This window comes from Columba livia, chromosome 1 (genome assembly GCF_036013475.1).
Source record: "Columba livia isolate bColLiv1 breed racing homer chromosome 1, bColLiv1.pat.W.v2, whole genome shotgun sequence".
NCBI classification, from domain to species: Eukaryota; Metazoa; Chordata; class Aves; order Columbiformes; family Columbidae; genus Columba; species Columba livia.
Window position 1 is genome coordinate 127,679,891 of NC_088602.1, and position 24,307 is coordinate 127,704,197.

General features: G+C 42.1%; 1 protein-coding gene across 1 annotated transcript in view; it reads right to left on the reverse strand.

Annotated features, from left to right (window-relative positions):
• Nucleotides 1-23,342, reverse strand: part of MAN1A2 (mannosidase alpha class 1A member 2) — a 151,005-nt gene extending 127,663 nt beyond the window's left edge. Inside the window, exon 1 of the mRNA XM_005506260.3 lies at nt 22,468-23,342. Within this exon, the coding sequence (XP_005506317.1) occupies nt 22,468-22,775 (308 nt within the window). The 5' untranslated portion in view covers nt 22,776-23,342. The remainder of the gene's footprint in view (nt 1-22,467) is intronic.
• Between the last annotated feature and the right edge of the window lie 965 nt (nt 23,343-24,307).

Consider the following 24,307-nt stretch of genomic DNA (forward strand, 5'->3'; position numbering starts at 1 on the left):
GCCAGAATAAAGTCGCATGTGCAAGTGCAGAACCGGCACTTTCTATGCTGTTTTAACATTTTAACATTCTCTAAAGTAAAAAGTTGAGGTTTTTAAAAATATAATTCTTATTTTTTTTTAACCTAAAGAAAAAGAATCATGGGTCCCTTTTTGTACAACACCAGCAATTGTTCCAGTATATCCAGCAGATAAATACCTGGCTGCAGGACTGCTGTCACTGGCAGAATTTCGGGTTTTTTGATCATGGGTTGGTTCACATGACACCTGGCCTGCTGGTAACAAGTGGGACACACCTGTCTCAAAAGGGTTAAAGGATCCTTGAGCAGGAGTTATCAGGGCTCATTGAAAGAGCTTTAAACTGGATTTGAAGGGGGAAAGGGAGAAAACCAGACACAGTAGAGGCAAACCCAAGGGCAGCATGTCAACGTTTGAGGGATGGGGTGCTAGCAAGGCCCTTTGGTCTCCCATCTCAGTGGAGGTAAAGAATGGAGACCCATGCAGTAGCAAAGACACAAGGGTTACGGATGTGTTAGAAACCACAGAAGTGCCTGAGAATCGTCACACAGGAATCAGGGCTTCTCACTGCAAAAAGGTGGCAGGATTAATAGCCCAGCTGAAGTGCATCTATACAAATGCACGCAGCATGGGCAACAAACAGGAGGAGCTGGGAGCTATTGTGCAGCAGAAAAACTTGGAATCACAGAAATATGGTGGGAAGACTCCCACAGCTAGAGAGCTGCACTGGATGGCTATAAACTCCTCAGAAGTGATAGTTGAGGAAGTAGAGGAGGTGGGGTATCCATGTAAGTTAGGGAGTGTTTTGATTGTCTGGAGCTTGAAAAGGGTGAGAAGGTTGAGTGTCTACGGGTAAGAATCAGCGGTAAGGCCAACAAGGTGGATATCCTGGTGGGACTCTGTTACAGACCAACCAACCAGGATGAAGAGGCAGATGAAATATTCTGCAGACTAACCCTTGTTCTCATGGGGGACCTCAACTTACCAGATGTCTGCTGGAAATACAACACAGCAGACAGAAAACAGTCTAGGAGGCTCCTGCAGGGTACAGAAGACAACTTCCTGACACAGCTGGTCAGTGAGCCAACTACGGAAGGCACCCACTGGACCTGTTGTTTGTGAACAGAGAAGGACTCATGGGTAATGTGTTGGCTGGAGGTCACCTTGGGCATACTGATCATGAAATGATCAGGTTTTCCATCCTTGGAGAAATAAGGAAAGCAGTCACCAGAACTGCTACTTAGGACTTCTGAAGGGCAGACTTAGATCTGTTTAGGAGGCTGCTTGGCAGAGTCCTTTGGGAGACAGTCCTGAAGGACAAAGGAGTCCAGGAAGGCTGGTCACTCTTCAAGAAGGAAATCCTAGAGGCACAGGAGCAGGCTGTCCCCATGTGCTGAAAGGCAAGCCAGCAGGGAAGAAGACAGGCCTGGCTGAATAGAGAGCTGCTGCTGGAACTTGGGAATAAAAGAAAAAATTATGACCTTTGGAAGAAGGGGCAGCCTACTTAAGAGGGCTACAAGGTTGCCATGAAGTTACGTAGGGAGAAAATTAGAAGGGCCAAAGCCCAACTAGAACTTAACCTGGCAACTGCTGTAAAAGGGAACAAAATAATGTTCCTATAAATGCATCAGTAACAAAAGAAGTGCTAAGAAGAATCTCCACTTTATGGTGGATGTGGGGAGGGGGAAACATAGTGACAGAACATGAGGAAAAGGCTGGAGGTGCTAAATGCCTCTGTTGCCTCAGTCATTAACAGTAAGATCAGTTGTGCTCCAGGTACACACCCCCCTTGAGTGGAAAGACAAGGATAGGGAGCAACATAAAGCTCAAATAATCCAAGGGGAAATGGTTAGCAATGCACTACACCACTTCGACCTGTACAAGTCTATAGAGCCAGATGGGATCCACCCAAGGGTAATGAGGGAGCTGACAGAGGTGATTACCAAGCCACTTTAAATTATTTATCAGCAATCCTGGCTAATCAGGGAGGTCCCAGTTGACTGGAAGCTGGCAAATGTGACACCCATCTACAAGAAGGGCCAGAAGGAGGATCCAGAAAATTACAGACCTGTCAGTCTGACCTTGGTGCTGGGGAAGGTCATGGAACACATCACATGGCACATACAGGATAACCAAGCAATGAGGTCCAATCATCATGAGTTTATGAATGGCAGGTCCTGCCTGACCAACTTGATCACCTATGACAAGATTACCTGCTTAATTGATGAGGGAAAGGCTGTGGATTTTGTGTACTTAGACATCAGTTAAAGTGTTTAACAGGCTTCCCAGAGCATTCTCCTGGAGAAGCTGGCAGCTCGTGGCCTGGAGAGGTGTATTCTTTGCTGGGTAAAGAACTGTCTGGATGGCTGGGCCCAAAGAGTTGTAGTGAATGGAGTCAAATCCAGTTGGCAGCCAGTCACAAGTGGTGTTCCCCAGGGCTCAGGATTAGGGCCAGCTCTGTTTAATATCTTTATCAATGATCTGGATGAGGGGATTGAGTGCACCCTTAGTAAGTTTGCAGATGACATCACATTGGGTGGGAGTGTTGATCTGCTGGAGAGTAGGATGACCATACAGAGGGATCTGAACCAGCTGGATGGTTGAGCTGAGGCCAATCATACAAGGTTCAACAAGGCCACATGCCAGGTCCTGCACTTGGGTCACAAAAACCCCAGGCAGCGCTACAGGCTTGGGGAAGAGTGGCTGGAAAGCTGCCTGGCAGAGAGGGATCTGTGGATGTTGATTGGCAGCCAGCTGAATATGAGCCAGCAGTGTGCCTAGGTGGTCAAAAAGGCCAACACCATCCTTACATGCATCAAGAATAGTGTGGCCAGCAGGACTGGGGAAGCAGCTGTCCCCTTGTACTCCACACTGGTGAGGCTGCACCTCAAATACTGCGTTCAGTTTTGGGCTCCTCACTACAAGACAGACATTGAGGTGCTGGAGAGTTCAGAGAAGGGCAACAAAGTGGGGGAAGCATCTAGAGAACAAGTCCTGTGAGGAGCAGCTGAGAGAACTGGGTCTGTTTAGCCTGGAGAAAAAGAGGCTGAAGGGAGGGAGACCTTGTCACTCTCTACAACTACCTGAAAGGAGGTTGTGGCATGGAGGGTGTTGGTCTCTTCTCCCAAGTAGCAAGTGATACGGCAAGAGTAAATGGCCTCAAGTTGTACCAGGGAAGGTTCAGATTGGATATTATTAAACATTTCTTCATGGAAAGGGTTGTCAGGCACTGGAATAGGCTGCCCAGGGAAGTGGTGGAGTCACCATCCCAGAAGGTGTTTAAAAGACACGTAGATGACGTTCTTAGGGACACGGTTTAGTTCCAGAGTTACGTTATGATTGGACTCCATCTTGAGGGTCTCTTTCAACCAAAATAATTCTGTGATTCTATATGCTCTGTGGAAGCTTGCACTACAGTACTGACTTGCTACTTGTTCACCCTCTGTAGCAGCTACATTGCCTGACAGTCATACCAAGGCAGGACACCGGGTTCATAACCTCAGATATGTACAGGCGTTTTGGAAGAGATGGGACAGAAACAACAATGTAGCAACAATAAAGAAATTCCAATCATTTGTGCATTACACACAGCATCCTTGCTCTCCCTTCTTTTGTGACCTTATTTGCCCCAGAATTACAATTCCCCCCCATTTCACACGTGACACTCCCAGAGGAGCAAAAACGTTCCTGGAGGCATGCAGAAAGTCTTCAGAAGTGATTAAGAGGGCCCAAATAGCCTCCAGAAACTAAACAAGTTTTAAGTAGGAGCCTTAGCCAGCTGAGAAATTCATTTTCCTTCTGCATACTCACATGGTAGAGAAGGAAAGGAATTTCTTAACACATACATCAATTATAGCATGCTCTTGTTCACATAGTTTCACCCCATAACAGAACATGTGGTATTAGTTTGACTAATAAGCTATGAAGAGTTCCCCAACATCTTACCTGAGATACAGAAACAGCAATACATGAGAGATTTAAGCAAAAGAGAAACAACATTTTTTTCACCTTCACACAACATAGCTTGAAAACATTCCTCTAGCAGATATCAAAGTCTTGCTGAAATCACTATGTAAGAATGCCACAGAGAAAGCTGCATTAATTCCTTGCAATGGGAAATGCTAAATATAAACATTTTAAATACTTAATATACCAGAACAGCTTCATGCTCCACATGTGGTAGAACAGATTATACTTCTGTGACATTCTACATAGACATTATACGTTTGTTTTAAAATGAAATAAAAGAGGGGACACACTTGAAAAGAATTTGCCAAAAAATCACCAATAAGCACACACTAAACGTGTGAGTCCAGGAAGAACAATAGTAGAAAGAAGATAACTCCTGGTCTACTATTTAAAAAAAAAAAAAAAAAAAAAAAAAAAGAGAGAGACTAAGCAAACCATAAAACAGATCAAACACTTGTCAAGCAACACAGTTAAAAAGCAAACACACCTAATTACCCCACTTTTATATCGTTAATTTGATTTTATTTTGTTAAGAATATGTACTATTTAATTTCAAATAACAATCAGAAAAAAATATAAACACACCTACTGTGAGCAGTAATATTTGGCTGACTTTTGAAAGTGTTGGGTAACCTTAAGAACAGACCTCGAGACACCAGAAAGGAAAAATAGGGTGTCAAAAAACATTTACTATACAGAATTGTGTTTAGGGGTGAGGGTTGGTGTTTTGTTTTTTTTTGTTTTTTTTTTTTTTTTTTTTTTAAGGACACTACAAAGCAGCAATCACTAAAAAATATGACAACCATGTTAACATCCCAGTGATTCAAAATGGTAAGGCTAGAGCTTTAGATCCACAAGATACTTCACCATTTGAGCAAATACAGGATGACAGCTATCAGTAACTATGTAGGTCAACAACAGAGAAAAATACCTTGACAGGGTTTACCACATCAGCTCACAGCAGAAAAACACCACCACACACACCAACAAACAAAAACACAGCTACAGTTTCACATAATATTTAAGCTGATTAATACCTAGCTGTTGCTAAGCGAAAGGTCCCACTCAACCCCTTGTGCCAGCTCTGGCACTTGCCAGTGGCTGGTGAACTCATTGTGGGTCTTCCTTGTGCTCTCCTGAGCATTTGTTTGTTCTGAGCGTTTTTGCACAGTTAGCTCCCTGAATTAGCTGATGGTGGGGTCAGATGACAGACAAAGCTAAGATGGGTAAAGAAGGAGCAGCCTTTCTTCTACTGTTGAGTCCACACAGCCTTCCCTCAACAGAGCCTGGCAGAGACAAATGTGTAAATTGTAGCTTTAAGGTGACTGGTATAACAAGAAATGAAACCAACCGTGGAGCTCTGAGGTAAACAGTTAAAGCCAACAGTAATAAGACAAAGATCTTCTGGAAACTGAGGACTACTGGATAAAATCATGGTGAGATAACTGACTGGACAACTCATACAACACCTACAGCAGAGATCACCAAAGCAAGCCCAGGCCATGGCAGGTTTAAGGTTTGGGAACTTCTTCTGACAAACTCAGAGGGGACCCATCTTCAGACCCAACTCCTAGTCAGAGAAGAGATGACACTGCCTTCACTGTATGCCTGGGCAGAGAAGTCCACCTGCGTGGACTGATAAGAGAATATCCTTGTACGAGTACAATCCAGATAATCACAAGCCAGACAGCATACAGGAACACAGCTTCCCCAGTGTTGCTGCAGTGACTCACGAATGGCTAGAAAATTAGTGGTTCTGCAGAAACAAGTCAACTAGCATGTGAAGGATGCTTGTATTGCCACATATGCTGCAGATCTATTAGGTTAAAGACAGGTTGTGTATGACTGCAGCATAAATAATATGATCAACAATAACAGAATATTGGTTTATGTAATAAAGGATATTATAACTCTATATTCCTTGTGTTGGTCACCACCTCTGCACAAATCATTCTTTAAATTTCAGGGCTTTAGTTGCCTTACAAAAGCAAGCCCCCTTAATCCTTATGCTTATACTCAGGAGACCAGGAAACAAGCCAGTGGTGAGCTGAGCCAGCTGAAAAAAAATTACTGATCATTTCAGGCTAAATTAGGTCTTCTAACTGGCTGACTGCCCAAACATTGCTGTTGAGGCAAGGATATAGGCAAGATTAAATGGCTGGGGACACAGCAGAACAGGACATGAGCTTCAAGTATTATAGACCTGCATGTTTGGGGATGCTAAATTAGAGCCCAAGCTATAAGGAACATGTTTTCTGCACGCAAATAGTCATGGCCATTAACTGCAGTCGTTTCCACCTTCACATCTACCCCTTCACTCAGCCATATGGTTCCCACTCCTCCAGTTAGCCCAATGATGTTACTTCCTCTATCAGATAAAAGACATTGCCCACCATCCTAAAATTTTATTTAAGCTTTATTGAGCATCATCTTGCCACAACTGTCTCCCCTCCCCAGTGCCACTCTGATAAGTCTTTGAGATCTTGCTCAGCCAATGCCTGCTTCTTCTTGCGCCTCAGACAATGTCAATCTTCTACTTAAGGAAAAAGAGCCGGGAAGCAAAAGGCATCACAGTCATCCCATCCCCTTTTGTTTTGCTCCATACACAGTTCTCACCTCCAGCTTGCAAACAAAGAAAATAATCATTCCTTCTCACCACCACCTCTGTCAGCCCTGACTCACTTTCTCCCCCCAGGTTCTAGTACTAATCAGGTACTTCTTTCCCTTTTCCCACCCCCTATAGTAGAAAAGTGAGAATTACATTAGCTAAAGCAAAATAATCTTCCGGATGCCTGTGTTCAAAAGGGGTACCACAGGAAGTATAGTAGCTCCCTCCTTCTACACCATGAGTCTTCCTGGCAGCCTGATCTCCAGTGGTAAACCCAGAGACTTTCATCAGATGAAGAAAAACAGCTGGAAAAACAATTTAAAGCAAGAGCCACAATTGAGTATGGCATTAGTCTAAAATTCTCAACTGTTCAAATATAAAATAAGTTGACAGCAAAAATACACATAAAGAGAGAAAGGTTATTGCAAAGTAAAAGCAGCAAATTGTGTATAATGTAGACTCAGAGATGGCAAACTTTCAGGTAAGCAGATGGTACTAGACTTCTCCACACAGGAAACCCTCTGGCAGGTCCTACAGAGCTCTGAGGAAGTGACTACCCTCGCACAGATGTTCTGTCGACACAAGCTACCACATTTCCATGATGCTATTTTACCCAGCCAGAGTTGATTTGCACATCCCAAAAGCAATAGTGCTTTAAATATCCTGTTGGAAGTTCACACATACTGCTCAGATTTATCTTCCTCCTCCACCTATAACTGTTACTATATAGCTATATGGTAAATTGATACCTGTATATCAATGCATTTAAAATCAGAATAGTAGTCAACATGCGTGGTGCCATAAGACATGCACTAAAATGGTGTACGGCAAAGAGCTCAAGGAGGAAGAGGGGGAAACCCCTGTGATCTATCACATAAGACTGATACAAGCTCTTCGTTACAGAGGAACAATGCTACTAGGTGTGTGCAGCTTACTACAAACACAGGTCTACAGCAATTTCTCTTGACTTGCTCCTCTTGCCACCAAGAAACAGTAATGTACAACGTTCCTGGCTAAAGCAGTATCAGTGACTTGCTGTAGCATGGGAGCAACATTTGATTTGTCTGAAAGACACTGATCAGCTCCTTGCACCACAAGATTGGCAGGATCACACCAGTCACCAGCACTTCCCTCCCTTTATGTGGCAGCAGTTTAAAATGTAGTCCTGCTTCACAGAAACTGGAAGAAATTTGAGGCAACAACAGAATTAAAAAAAAAAAAAAAAAAAAAAATCATTTTAACTTGGCCTCAGAATATCAATAGCTTTCAGAAGGTATTTTGTGACAAAAACCCAGATAGGACAGGACCTGTAGACAATGTTCTGTCACTAAACACAGTGGAGGGGAAAAAAAAAAAAGTCAGGGGAAAAAAACAAATATATATAGCACTTATCCTGTGATTCATAAGGATTTCACATAAGAGGAGACAGACTGCAGTGTGGATATCCTTTTAGCAGTAATATTGGATTAATTAAAATAGAAATAAAGTTCTTCTCCCATACAGCACAGCTGGGACTGGTTAGAAGGAAAGAACAGCAAAGCTTTATACCCCCTCTCTACTCATCAAATCAGCCAAAACAGTAACTAAAGGTACAGCAACAAAATACCTGGAAATCATGACATATGGTCTAATCTGCACTGTTCCACACAGCAAAACTGTATCTCATTACTCCCAAAATTCTTTAATCTTGTCAATAAGGCAGAGGATGAAAGACAACTGTGTGACAAATTATTTAGCCTTCCAGGTGCTTTTAATAATCTTCTATATTGAAATAACCCACCTTGCTAAAAATACCCACACAATTTTGGTTCAAGAGACAAATAACTGGGTGGTAAGTTTTGTTTCTTTTTAAAAAAGGCCAGAAAAGCAACAACTGGACCAGTAACTCCCCACCCAAAAAAAATGTAACAATGCAAGACTCAGGCTACTCAGTACATTTATGAATATGGAAAGCAGGTTTTTTGTACATCAGAAGAGCATAAAGTCCACATCACAGAACCACAGAGATTCAGGTCGGAAAGGACCGCTGGAGGTCATCTGGTCAAACCTTCCCCTGTTTAAGCAGGGCCACCTAAAGCCAGTTGTCCAGGCAGCTTGTGAATATCTTCGAAGATACACCTATCGTTACCATAAATATCATCAATATCATTACCATAGATTGTGCAGTGAAGTTTCCTCACATATGAACAAACTGCTGAAAATATGAGTGATCAGCTTCACTCTGAAAAATCCACCTTCCCAATTGCAAAGTCTTCCCAACTGAACAAACAACATTGCTGACAGCTAGCTATGTTAGTAAAATCCAGCACACAGTCTAAGGAATGAATAACCCATAAACAAGGTAAGGATGTTAGCATTACAATGGTAAACACAACACAATGCAAATAAGGTATAAAAGATGAAATTGTGATGTATAAACTACTCTTACACATTACGTCAGCTAAAGAGGACTTGGCATTCTTCAGGAACTGCTAAGCGGATTTTTGTTCATATACATCTGCAATAAAAACTGTCAGGATACAAAAAGTGAAACAAAACACAGCAAATGAGCAATGTTTCAGTAGCATATACATCTAAAACTCTATTGGAATAGTATATCTAGTACTAACGTGGATGTTTTCCATAAACTTATGATAAATTTAACAGATTAAACTAAAGCAATGAAATGTTGATTAACAGTTATCAGTGCTATTTCCAGTATCAGTGAAATATGTTTAATATTAAGTGTTTTACAGACTACATTATACAGGCATTAGATGTATGCAGCAACAGATGAAGTGGACACAAACTACTCTTGGCATGACCAAGACAGAAAACACACAGAATTACAGTTGCCCAGAACATGGTGCTGAAACAACAGAAGAACTGGGGATGCGAAATGCCTCAGCAATTCGATCACTGAATTGTCTTCATCAATATAACCACCTCAGATTTTTCAGGTAGGTTTATAAACTGTACACGGTACACACTGTGTTACCTTCCTCTATTAATTGTGCTTAATACAATCATACCAGCAGGTAAAGTCAAATTTCCTCCTTCTCCTCCCCTCCAAAATACAGTCAACTATCTGAATTCCCAGGAACAAAATGCAGCTCATGGACAGTTGCAGTCATACGTTTGATTCCTCTAAGATTAATTTAAAATCTGTTTCGTTACCTCAAATGATGATGGCAACTTCCTTACCTCTTTCATTTCCCTAACAAATATATTATGTGTAATATAACAGTGTATAATTAAGAAAGAGATGCCTCAAACAGGATAATATTGTTGATTTGACTAATGGAAACTCTGGAACTAGAAAACTACCCTCAACTCTTTCTTTTTCTGACTGTAGGCAACAAAATCATGTTTATTTTGAGAAGTTCAGACGAAATAGTTTCAAGCATACTCGTCCAGAGTAAACAAGCATGCAAGCCCAAGATCACCAAAACATTCAACTCTTTATAACTCAAAGTCCAGTGTGAGCTTGGGCTCAGCTCCACCAAAAACAAACTGCTACATTATGAGGATACTCTCATGGCTGTAAGCCACAAAAGGTAAGAAAAAGAGTGAAACTGCCGAGACACTAACTCAATTCAAGAGAAAAACAGACTCAACAAAACATAAAATCTGAGAAAATAAGTGGAGTTAGCATGTGCTGTCTTAGTAAGACCAAGAACAGCCCACTCCAAGAATCACAGGAGGTTGCTACTTCCCTACCATACACCTTCCAGGTCAGCAAGGACCCACTGAGCTGGTAAACCCATTAATCCTCAGTAAATCATGGAACTGGCTAGGCTCTCTGCACAAGCCAGTAAATAATTGCTGTGTACCTCCTGCTTGAAGAACCTCTGTGTACTCTAAAAGATGCTTAGCCCATACCCATGGCAATTTTATAGAGGTATACTATTTCTGAAGATTAACACTGTAGCAAAAGGTCATATCCTTGCAGCCATTGTCATGCACAGAAGTTTAATATTAGAGTTGGAAGTTCTTTCCAGTCCTGAAGTAAAGACAGCGCAAAGTCAAGCACTAAGACTAGGAAATTGAAGTTTAATTCCCTCCCCTATAAACAACGTGTCACCTTCAGTCATTGTCACCGTTAGTCATTAATCACCCTCAGATTCCAGAAAGATGGGATGGAAGAAAAAATAAATAATACAAAACATGGTAGTTGAGCTGGTTGTCAAAGCCTAAGGTAGCTTCCCTCCTCGAGGATTTCTTAAGTTTTATGGAGGCTTTTATTTACTTTTGCTTCTCGCGGGTTAAACTTCAGTCATTCTTGATGGTTTACAAGAAGATGAGGTGGTATTAGCCACCTGCCACCACAATGAGTCTCAGGATCACACCTAGCCTTTGTGGGAGGACAGCTGGGGCAAAGGCCATCTGGGAACTGAAAAACAGCATGCCATAAAGGAACATAAAAACTTCTGGACTGTGCTACCATCCAGCTCCTCCTGTCCCCCCTTCCACTCCCAGCTTTCCCATCTCCATGTAGCAGAAGAAATGATGTTGCTCTAGTTGTCTTGGACTACACAGCCATAGGAAAGTACTTGCCACATTCACAGCGCTGTTTTACTTCAGTTGTTGAGCACTGAACTGAGAACAGATGGGCCAAATTACTAAAAATAAGTGACCCATTCTATAAAAAGGAGGGGTAGAGCAGAAACTGAAAATAAAACATAAAACTAAAAATTGCCACAAACACTTTTGAACAGTTTGATGTAAGGCTTTCTAAGTCTCAAAAGGCATTCTATTTTAAGTCGTATTGAACCCACCTGAAAGCTGGTGAGGCAAGGTTATGCTTGATGCAGTTTAAGCAATTTTTTAAGGCAACTTGGAAGAACTCTAATTACCGTCTGCACAGGCTCCACCATTTTTCCTTATTAATGGAAGTCAGAAAAAAGAATTTAAGTATCAAATTTAAGGAATATTTTAATTTATGCTTCCACATGTTTTCTTATTACTAGAACACTAGACAACATAACAGGGTTTGCTTTTTTCTAGAGATTCCATATGATGAACCCACAAAGGTTCAAAACAAACGTGCTAGGGAACCAAAAAACAGCAAGTAATTGCAATTTAGCCAAAAATTGTACACACTACTTTGAAATTTGGGCTGGTTATTGGTTTCTTTACTCATTATTGTATAAAAGGAAGCTCTATAGACATTTCCTTGTGTTGTTTTTGGTTGGTTGGCTTGTTTGGTTTGGTTTTCTTTTAAACCCAAAAGGCACTCGACATTTTCCCAGGTTCACCACCAGCAAATCCTGGAGCATGAGAAATTTTGAATTAAATCACACACCTTAATGGACTAAATTAGTAACCTTGTGCTGGGGATTGATTAGGTAACTTGTGTCAGCATCTGAACCTCCCAGACCAAGTAAAGGTGGCATTTTCTTTACAGTGCCTTAAGTTCCTCTTGCAACCGTTCCTGCAGGTGACATTACCACTTGAAACATCACATATTTCATTGAGCATAATGATTCGGGCATCTTGCCAAATTGACATGAATATGTCAAGCCTCATTTTTCTTTATAAGAGCATAGACTGGATGATCTAGTTCCACTGTAGTGTGACAGCCAGATGCTATTCTGAGAAAATTATGTCTAAAGACAGGAGAGGGGGTGTCAAGAAAAGCACTATGCATAAACTGCAATAGCATATGCATCTGAATAAAATCAGTGTGCAAATGGTTTACAGAAACCAAAATAAACATATCAAAAAACTACAGATCTATAAAAGCCCGAGCAACCCAAACACCTGGGGTTCACATGTAGTCTTAGTAACACAAAAAAATCTGTTTTCTCACAAATACAGAGGAACAAAGTCATCATCAGGCATTTGCCTTTACAAGTAAATAATCTGTTCCCATCACTTACCCTAGCCAGCAAGCAGTTATCAAATGTTGCAGTGACAACACAGGACCAGGTGAAATTCAGCCAGACACATTCCAGGTTCTCTTCCATTATTGAAGTTTTGTTGTTGTTGTTCTTCACATCAAGTATTACAAAGAATTATGGGATGATTCTTTTTCTTTAAAATTTTGGTTTGGATCAGTATTATTTTTTGTGGGTTTGATGTTTGGTTGTTTTTTTGTATTTTGTTTTGTTAAAACAAACAAACAAAAAATACACAACACTTCCTTTAGTTACCAATACAGCTCTGAATTATTCCCAAACATTCTGCTCAGCAATATCACTACCAGAAAAAGCTAGAACAAGTTAATAATGGAAGTTCTTTGTAAAAACTTCCAGTAGAATATCAGTCACCTCATTAGCCATTTGTTTTACAGTTTCACCTGTAATACTGAAATGACAGCAGTGACAATTAATTACCCACTTCACAGTGCAGATTAGAGATATCACATATACATTGGTATCCTTCTATAAGCATCAGTTGCCCAAGATGAGAAAGTTCCCAGACAAGACAAAACTCCCCCCCGCCCCAGAAAATTTCAGTTATTAGAGTGACAGTTATTGCAGTGCAGGTAAGCTCCCTTCCATCATCCAGGATGTAAATCAGTAATTAATTTCACATACAAACAGCTAAAACATTCATACTGTATGAACTCTTTCCCACACTGATCTGGACCAATTTAACAAGTATATCAGTTTGTAGATCCAACTTGACTGGCTTTAAGTACCTAAATCAATATTTTTAACAGTTTAGATTAAAAACTACTGGTTAAAATGGAATAGTGTGCTAGATACAGTAATAAAATCAAAGCTTAAAAACTGTTTAATCCTTAGCAATACTTCTCATTCATTTTGATTTTCCTACTTATTGGAAAATGGCTTTCAGAAACCCATTGATATTTTAATTGCAATGGGTTCCACTGTCTCTAGAAGGTGGAATTAGTTACGAAAAACAGAAATTGGAATTCCTTGTATCTAACATTCCTTTTATAACACCAGAACTCCATGATGCAGAAGAGTCCACTTACCCCCTGCAGTATTTCCTTCTCCAGAACACAGTGCATTGCAATTCAGAATTCAATACATGTGTTACCTAATAATTTGGAGAGTGCTTTCCACTTAAATAGAAACAAATGACAGCAGAACAGATGCCTTTAGGAAACTAAGAACGTGTGATTATAGCACTGGGAAAACAGACACATGCTTGCATCATCTGCAATTATTAAGTTTAGAATTAAACAGCCTTCAGTGTTTCCAAGATAAACCTGATTAACAATAGATTTAAAAGGTCACTAGAAACATGTTTCTTAGTCAAACTAGTTCACACTATCATTTTTTCAGGACAAATTTTCTCTTTCTTTAGAAAAAAACTAAAGAGGGTTCGAGGAGTGGCAGGGAGAGAACATTGTATCTTTATTCAGGAAAATAACTGTCCTCTTTTCTACTTCTCTAATAAGCATCTTTCCCAGTATTTTTGCTATCTCAAGCAAGCCCAGAGAGTAGCAGGTGTTTTTTAAAGCATAGTGCAAATTTGATTTCATCAAGTAATGAAAACAAGCAGGAAGTTTGCAGTCCAGAAAGTCAGCTTTGGATTATGATTTTTTTAAAATACATTACAGAAAGGATGAAAGGATTCTGGGACAAAAGCAGACCCCCTAACTTGCATAGGGAAAACAGTAAATAGTCCTCAAAATGCAATAAATTTGTAATGACAGCAGCACACACAGAAAAATCCACTGAGGAGACAGCACATGCTGTAAGCTATTCTTACTAGCCAACGAACCTAATCCACAAGTACAAACCAGTTTATTCCACACAAGTTTATTTATCCAGCAGGATATTCAGAGCAGGAACGTGGCAGATATGATCTTCCCCTTCCCGCTGAGGCATTTAAGGGATATGCCACTCCCATGGACAAGATGTTTTTCTTACCCTTCGTGAGCACATTCAGTTTGATCCAATAAAACGTAAAATGGATTAGTTTGATTTACCACTGACGGTCATCTGCTCTTAAGTGGCCTGACTGTACACTTCAGCAGTCAAAACATGTCAGCAACTCGCAGAGAAAAATGATAACAAATTACTGAGAGGGGGAAATTGCTTAAGCAGCTTGCTTGTGCAAACTTAAAATGCCTTGCTGGCCTACAAATGGTACTAAACCTCAGCTGAGACGAATGTCCTCTTGCAAAAGTCTTCCAAGTTGCTAGCAGCACACATTAAATGTGAAAATTGACATTTCTGCATGCTGGTGTTAATAGTAATCTCATTTAAGAACTCTTAAATCTTTATATGGCAAGAAAATACTTTCATCACATGCACTCTCTTAAAGCTGCAATTTTGCTCATGCCATACTGATTTGATTACATAATGTTAAACCAAATGACAACCTTAAACACGCTCTCTCAAACAGAATCATAGAAAATAGCTACCTGTTCGTTGTAAGCCTCAATGGCAGCACTACAGCAAGGAGTTGGGGAAGCATTTACAAAATCCGCTGGTGGTTCAAGAGGTAACTAACAAATACGAAAGCACATAAAACATTAATGAAACTAATACTGAATACCATATGCAAACTAACCCAGTTCATGGATTTCCAGCATAAGAATATTAAAAAACAAAGGCAGCAAGGCAGAATCATAAATATGATTCAACATTTGAGTCAACAAATCCTGCAAAGAGCAGAACTAACATAGCCCCATATTTCATACATCAATGGCCTTTAGCTTTCTGTCCCTGTGTTTCCTATCACTTTGGAAACACACCCCATTGCTATTGGCGCCCCATAAAACCTGGTTCTTTCCTACCACAGCATTGATTTCCAACCACCTTTCTCCAGCGATCAGTGAAGAACTGAGGGCATGTCGTGGGTTCAGGGTTACGCTTGTGCAGACTGACCAGCAGCAGACCAAGTATCAGGGCTCAAAGTTGTGATTCTTCCTTCAGCACTGTCCCTAATTAAAGTCTTTCTCTTTCATCCAGCAATGAGATATGCACAAGATACAGAAACATGCTTATTTTGATGGGTCACCCTTTGCTGGGTGGCACAGCCACACAAACTCTGTTTTCTTCGGAGACAAGGCCCAAGATAGCTTTAAAGAGCAGTCTCTAGCTCAGAAAAGAAGATTAATAACTTATAGCATATCTTCTCAAATTATTTTTTTTTTTAGTTTCAGAAACACCAGTGTACATGGTTGAGTACTCAAAAAAAAAAAAAAAGACTGGACATTACCAGTCAAAATTATTTCACTTATTTTTTGAGATCTTAAAATACTAAATAATACAAGTAATATAGAACCTTCAGATCTTTATTTGAGTGAATGGATGAAGCTACATAATTTGCTCTGTATGGGACACTAGATCAGACAACATGATGAAGACAAAAGGAAACAAAAACCTACTAATTTTATGAGCATACAAGAATTTAGTAGATCTCAAAGCTTTTCACAATATTCTCCCCCACCATGAATGAGTGTATTTTCTCTCAATATACTAAGATAATAAAGTAAAATCTATTTGTGGAATTCCTAAATTCAAAGACAAATAGCAGAAGCCATACTGATCAACTAAGAGTAAATAACTACATTGTAAATGCAGGTACTTTTGGAAAAGTTACATACAGAATATTTAGAGCTATCAGACTTTATTTCAGGGTTTGGGGCAGCTGGGTAAAGGTACTTATTCTTCCTCTTTCTTGGCCTTCCTACCTTTATTTATCCTGTTGAATACTTCTCTCCCCACAAACAGTTAACTTGCAAAAGAGCTCTGAATTTCAGTCATAAAGTGACAGCCTAGTCACTGAATTATGACAGATGATAGCCCTCACTTGAGCCTGAAACTGAAAATGAAGGCAAAAGAATAAATCCCACAAACTATATCCAAATACACACCGTCAAGTTATCATTTTGTTAGCCCAAATAACTACTGTGAGAAACAGCCACCTACCCATCAGACCAAACTTTTCTCAACATTTTAGCAGCAAGAACAGAAGAGCAGAATAGCAGAATAAAGGCACTGACCATGTTTCAGACTCAATGGGTTTCTTGGACATAAGACAAGAAAGTCTTTACAATTTTTTTTCCTCTTTGCCCATATTCAGCCTCAGTTGAATTGACATGAAAACCTGAATGCACACAAGACATGATGTGAAACTTGTAATTTGTTTAACATGCATTTGTTATAAGGAAGCAAAACCGCAGAACTCAGAACTAGTCGAGTAGCATCGATATGTTTGTATTTACTATAGTAAATAGAGAGGATCAGAAGATGGGAGAACTTTCATAGTGCACTATGCCCACAACTACCCATGCTGCTTACTATTGCCTACACTGTTACCATCATCAAGCAGCCCACATTTATTCTAAAGTTCGTTTGAGATTTCAATCTACAAAACTCCAAATGAACCCAAGTGCTACTGCCTCCCACTTACTAGCTGGCCTAAATCCAGCCAGCAGACTTGCTGCAGTTTTCCCACGCCTGATTGTTTTCCAGCATGTAGATAAAGTGTAGATCATGCAGAAAATCAACATTTTTTTTTTTTTTTTTTTTTTTTTAAACTGGAAAGGATAAGAACTGCAGAACACCAGCTCCCAACTCCTCTCTTCCATAATACAGGAAATACTTTGACAAACTGGAGTACAGCAAGACAACTTGAAGAAAGCAGCACCCTACATATGATGTAGGCTGTTCAGCAGATGGGGCAGGGAGGAGGGAGGACATCTAGACAGATGGTCTAAAATTTGCATTTTGTAATTCAAAGATGAAAGCATTTCTCAGCCTACAACATAATGCACTAATTTCAGCAGAACCTTAGAAATAATCCAAGAGGGCACCTCTTCCACAGTCCACTACAAGTTCAGGAGAAATTCAAATCGAGTTTTAGGCTATAATGTGAAGACGACGACTCCAGAAGAAAGCAAGGGAAATCAAATTTCTATAAATCTCCAAGTGCCAACATCGTTTCTCAAGCCTCTTCTCAAAACAGAGACCAGAAGAGAAAATAAAATGTGGCTACTAAGCACTGCAACCAAGGACAGTGTCCAGACAAAGATGGGCAGTGCTCTTGCAACAGCTTCAACAGCTGAAGACAGACACCTGACAGTTACTTCTTTGCCCCAGATATATGAGATGTTTCTGAGTCCTGACTTCCAATGCACTACTCTTGCCCTCCTCACCTCCATCGGTATCACCATGAGTACCTCCATCTACTGCAAGTTGCACCCTAAAACCCCCTTGCTTCTAGATGAAGCACCTCAGCTTAAACTCAGGACCCACATTCCATAGACTGTGGAGTCTGCTCTGAAGACAGGCTCAATTTCAAGCAACAAAAAAACCAGAGAGAGTAGGAATTGAGGCCCAGGTGCTACAGTGGCTCCTGATTTTTCATAAGAAAAAGCAAGTTCTCTGAATCACAATAGCAAATAATTACACTAATGAGCTATGCCTCAAGTAAAGGTCCAGAAGGAAGAGCAAAGAGAATAATGCAGTTTTATACCTGATGGCATGGCAAAGGGCAACAAGAGAAACTGATCCCTCTGAGTAATAAAGGTTAAATCATATCTTGTGTCCACTTCTACATTGGATAATAGTCATATAGGCCAGAGAAGATTCAAGAGAAGAATATTAAGCCTTTCATGTTTCTTTAAAAAAAAATAAAGGCTGTAAATGAAGAAATTAAGACTGAAAGTTCTTCAGAATCATTTGTTACTTTCACCTCCTAAAAGCAGAGACAGCAGCTGCTTATGCCATGCAGACAACCATACATTGAGCAACAGAAGAAAGAGCACTTTCAGACTACTGTCATACAGCTGCTGACCCACAACTGGTCGTATCAGACTGCTGAGCTTATATCTTTCCATAACACACAACTCAATATTCCTTAGCTTCACAGGAACAAAGTCAAAGGCATCATTTATACCGATTTATACCCACTTACACACAAAGGCCAAAGCAGTTGAGGTGGTTTGTTGTATTAGCAACACCTTCTATCAATCTCATGACATGGGGTTTTTTTTAAGCACAGGCAGGAATTGCCACTTCAAGTAATACACAGGAATTTAGCAGCCAAATATACAACTCTGCAAATTCTGAAGGACTCAGTTGTTGGCACAATAGTAATCCAAGTGCTGTTACAAAGTTGCTTTGCAGCTTTGAGCTCATAAAATTACATTATCTGTTACCTCTAAGATTAATGAACTTCTACCACAGAAATGATCTTAACTTTTGTCAAGTAATATGAAGAGCAGCTACTTGACACACCATTAAAGAAACAAGTCTGCTCGATTTCCATATTACAGATAATCTTGGGGTTTTTTTTAAAAAAAAAAAGAAAAAATCTGATAAATCAAGGAGATTACAGGGTGTCTGCATTCTCACTCATTTACATTAGATGACAAGACAACAGAAGAATGTTCTGTTTTGGTTCCAAAGCTATCTTTCAGACATGGTACTGAAGAATAAATACCTAAAATAGCTGGTAAGTAACTGGGCAGTTAGAAACACCTTAAGTATTTTTGTGTGGCAGGGGAGATGCAGAAGTTTGGGAGAAGTGACAGTTATCTAAAACCATGTAACAAATTTTGAGTGACACACAAGTTTGTTTGGCAAGATGTGTCTTCAAAACTGTGCCGCTCTCATTCCAGAATCTCTGCAATATTCTATTTGAAATTGAGATAAATTCATATTTGGGAAGTGAAATGCATTTTTAAAAAGCATATACATAACTTCACAAGTCTTGAACTAGTCTTTTCCACCCTTCCTCCTCTCAGAGGCAAAATTTTGTGGTACACCTTCCCAGCATTCCCCACACATTATCTATCCAGAGCACATGAAGAGCTTGCCCATGCAATGAATAACTAAAAATTAGTATTAACTTGCACTACAATCCATCCATTTCCTAAAATATAAATTGCAGTTTTACTCCAGATTTTAACTATCTTCTTAGAAGAAAGTTGTTTTTCTTTGGATGACAGGCAAGGACACTGTAATTCTTGAACAAATACTTCAGTCCATCAGGAAGGGAGTGGGATTCCCCCCTTTTTTCTGCCTGGAAGGGCAGAAGGAAGAGGGGCAGGAGCAGTTAAAAATAATAACAGCATAAAAAAAGTTAATGGAAGAAATGAAGTTAAAAAGTTGCTAAGGGCTAATCACTGTAACAATAAGAACAAAAACTCTCAAAAACATCAAGGAGTTCCTGGGGAAGAGCTGAAAAAGGCAAAGTGAGCGAATACAGAGAAGGTCCAGTGAGCGAGAACCATAGTTTGTGCATCCAAAATTAAAGCATGGCTGCATGACAGCCCTCTACATACACCACTGCTACATTTTGTTAGAAGACAGAAACATTAATATCCTCCAATAGGCTACAAAGCCCAAAATTTAAGAGGCAGGGGAAAATGAGCGTCAAAATATTATAGCCTATATACCAAAGGAGCAGCATAACCATGATATGTAGTTTTTATTGTTCAACAGAGGTAAATAGCAGCATTCACAGAAAAAACACTTTCCTTGAGTCACTAAATCAACACACCTGTCATTTAATGATCAAGTTTATACGTCATATGAGTGACCTTTCATCCGCTTCTGAAGTCTCACAATTTCTGGAAAGATAAGCTTGTCCATCCATCATCACACTTCACATCTTTGACCGCATACTCCCTTGTATTACCAGCAGGTTATTTTCTCTTCATTTTTTGCACCATAACTCCTCAATGCCATCCAAAAAACAACACCTATAGAGTAGCTGACATTTGACTTTGCCCCTTGATAGTAAGCTGAAGTTTTTCATCCCAAACTGAGATAACAAGTAATCTAGAAATCATTACTGAACACACTTTACTTTCTCAAAACACAATCTGTCAACATCCCTGCAATCCTGGAGCAGGAACTTAGCACTGAAAAGAGCAGCAGCTGTTTTTCCTTTATGAAAAACAGTCACCATATAAGCACCAAGCTAGCAAATACCCTGTTGGTAAGACTATGTGGTAATAAGCCAAAAAAGTTGCTCTAGAAGTAAAGCACTTAATCTTGCTTCACAAAGCATATGTGGCATTCACATAAATGTCTTACAAGCAGGTTAAGAGGGCAGGTTTTTTTAGCAGTTAAGACATTCTTGAAGCAATCCAATGGTTTGCAGAGCTAAAATAACCAGAATAATATCTACCCTTGCCCAAAGGCAGCCATAACAAACTGTACATGACAGGCATAACTTTGGATGGAGGGCAGAGGGAGGAAAACACATTTGTAGCTTATGGAAGAACCATAGGAGAGTGAACTGATGACAGGATAACCACTTCTTTTAAGAGCAGAGCCCAAACAAGCAAAATGCATTTAGCTCTGACAGTTATAAGTTACTGCTTATCCACACAAGACAGACAGAAGCAGTACGTGCTTCGTGTCATTACTAAAGCAGTAGTCCAAGTAATTATACTTAAAGAGGAAACCCAAAAAGGACCCACATAAACAGGTTAATCAAGAGCATCACTCCAGAACTATCACTGTAAACAAACTCCTTTTCTCTACAGCAGATCTACCCAGCAACACAAGGTACAACAGTCACAGCTGGAGTTTTGAAAATTTCTGAACTCTTCTTTTTATTTCATCTGTCTTCTGTTTTAAAACCTGATTTTGACTGCATGTACCACAGTGACTGTGGAAGATAAGAAATAAAATCACAAAAAAAACAAAACAACACAAAAAACCACCACAACAGACAGTGAAATACGAGAACTTCAAAGGCGTATTAGAGTATCTAAACCTATGTTTTGTGCAACATTTAATTGCATCAGCAATTAACATTGTAGACGAAAGTAGACCTTGTTAAATACTAAGCATCGGTGCTTTCAGTTAGGGAGAAAGAGCTCATGATAAATGCCCAGGGATGTCCAACAAAGATGCCTTAAGGAAAAACAGTATTCAGGTAGTCTTGATAACTCAGATGAATAAAAAGAGGCAATTATATCCTCTCCTTTTAATCTAGCACAAAGAACCTTTAAATAACTCTTACATCATGTCAACAGGATGTATTTCAAATTGTTCTCAAAGGAACACTATAACCATAAGTTACCATTTTTGAAATTTCACTGTATTACTAATTTGAGTATTGAAGAGCATATATTTTATCACCCAGCATCATGACATTTTACACATCTTTGACAGTGAAGAGAGATCAATCAGCTTCACAGGCATTAGGGTAGGATTTAAGCAACTAATGTATATTTAAAGCAAGTACACTGTAAAACCCTCATTTAAGTTTCTGAACCTCAGTTTTGAAGGCTTAACTTCTTGAACATTTAGAGGCTTGCACCACACAAAGCTTTAGGTGGCCCCAAAAAGCTATCAATAGCATGACATTTACCCCTGTTGCTCTTAACTACTACTTTTATCTCCCAATTTCTTTACACTGGCAGACACAATTAAGGAAACTTAGCCACCAGCTCCTCCAGTTGTCTGGAATAACATCATAACAAGTGATTTTTAAGGGCCAGAAAAGGCAATTGTGCCACCTACACTAGTCCTGTGACCTGCACATTGTAGACTGACAGCCTCTGGGTCACAGCATAAAGTCTTCATCAGATCAAAGTTCTTGCCACACTATTGAGTAACAAGCAGTTGTTTCAAGTAAGCAACTAAAAGCTATATGAAAGATGCTTCAGTTTTTCAGTCACACTGTCTCCACAAATGCCATAACTTAACCCCTTTTTTCCATTACTGAATTGGCTAGGGAGAGTAAACCAGTCACTGGAGGGGAGCTCATGTTTATCCTCCCAGCCCTCGCTAGCCAGAAGCCTAAATTCAGAGTGGAGAAGAAAACATGGAGACACAGCTACACATGGCAAGCTCTCCAAAGTTGAGGCATGTTGGGAAGACATGAGGATGTCGGAGAGAGGAGCAACAGCAGTGGAGGGAAGACCTATATTGGTGGATCTCCCTTCCACCCCATCCTGCTCCCACAGGGACCCGCCACGGCGGCAGGAAGGCACCTACCTGTGCCGGTGCTCGTCGTGCCCTTGCCCGTGGATAATGAAGCCGCCGAGGTTCTTGCCCCCTTTGCTGGTGTCCACGTGAGGAATGAGCACATCCTCCAAGCCCAGGTCAAAGCGCTTGTGCTTCGAGGAGTCGGGCAGGAAGAAGAACGCCCCGAAGCACAGGGTGATGAAGGCACTAAGAATCAGGAGCAGGATAAATTTTTCGGAGAGTCTCAAGGTAGCCCTGTGGTGCGGGAAAGAGGAGGCCCCCAGGTTCAGGGGGGGCAGCCTCCGCCCGGAGAGCGGCAGCAGGGCCGGAGTGGTCATCCTTCCGATAGCGACCACCCCGCGGGGCTCGGCTCAGCCCCTCAGCCCCTGCGGAGGGCGGCCCTGGCGGCGCGGGCCCGGCTCGGCTCGGCCGCCTCCCGGCCCGGCGCGGGGACTGGGGGCGGCTTCACCATCCTCCCCGCGGGCGCCGGGCCGCGCCCCCCCTCGCCCGCCGAACCACCGCGCGGGGGAAGGGTCGGGAGGGGGGGGCCGGGCCGCCCCAACGGCCCCCGCCCCCCCGAGGCTCGGGCCGAGGCGCGGGCGCCCCGCTACCTGCGCGCCCCCCTCCCTCGCCCCGGGGCCAGCAGGGCCCGAGCGGGCGGTTCCGGTCAGCGGCGCTCCCTGAGCTCCGCGGCCGCTCGGCTGCGGGACGCCGCCGACAGCGGCGAGCGGCAGCGGCCTGCTGGGTGCCCGACCTGGCGTGCGGAGTCGCTCTGCCCGCGTCCCCTTAGCCGGGCCGGGCGGAGGCTCATCCCCGCCGCGCCGCCCCGCTGCGAACGGCGCCGGGAACAGCCACCGCAATTCCACTCCGGACCCTCTCCCCGCCCCCACGGCGCCTGCGCGACGGCGGGCGGCGCAAGCGCACTGAGGAAAGCGAGGTCTCGAGGAAGCCGCTGCCAAGGGAGCCCCGCCTCTTCGGCGGGAGGGGCGGGGCGAGGGGCGGGGCGTGTTCGCGCCGTTCCCCGCGGCGGAGGCTGGTCTGGCCGCGGTGCGCGGGCGGGCAGGACTGGGTTGGGCAGGGCAGGGAAGTACCGGGCGGGCAGTGCCAGGCAGTTGGGGGTCACCGCCGCCCGGCGGCTCGGTGTTGCCCCTTACGGGAAGCGGCGGCTCGCCGCACCTCTGCGGCAGTGCCGGTGTCGCTCTTGGCCGCGCTCTTGGCTGGGTCGGCGGCGCCGGTGAGGGTGGCAGGTCGGGCTTAGCGCTGGGCCGCGCGATCGTCCTGGGGACCTCGTAAGATAAGACAAGGGGTAATGGGTATAAACTGGAACACAGGAGATTCCATTTAAATTTGAGAAGAAATTTCTTCTCAGGGTGAGAGAGCACTGGAACAGGCTGCCCAGGGGGGTTGTGGAGTCTCCTACTCCAGACACATTCCTGTGTAACCTCATCTAGGTGTTCCTGCTCCAGCAGGGGGATTGGACTGGATGATCTTTCGATGTCCCTTCCAATCCCGAATATTCTGTGATTCTGTGTGGTTCTGTGATTCTATGTAAGATAGAGCCCCATGGAGGAATGCTGTTTCGCTGTGGCAGATGTGTCCCCAGGGAGCTGCACTGCGCTCTGATGCAGGCGCACGTCACACATTGGTAGTCTGGGAGGGCATCATGCTGTGCATCCCCACGAGTGGTTGTTCTGGTTTCTTGCAGGGGCTTGGCCTGGGCAGCAGAGCACACTGCCTGAGCCAGCTGTCCTGGGATAGCCAAGGGCTGTGGAGCTACAAGAAGCAGTGCCAAGTCTAATGACTTCATCTGTTTGAGCCATCCAGCTCCCTGAGCCCTGTGGGAATGTAAAGGGAGAAGTACTATCAGAAG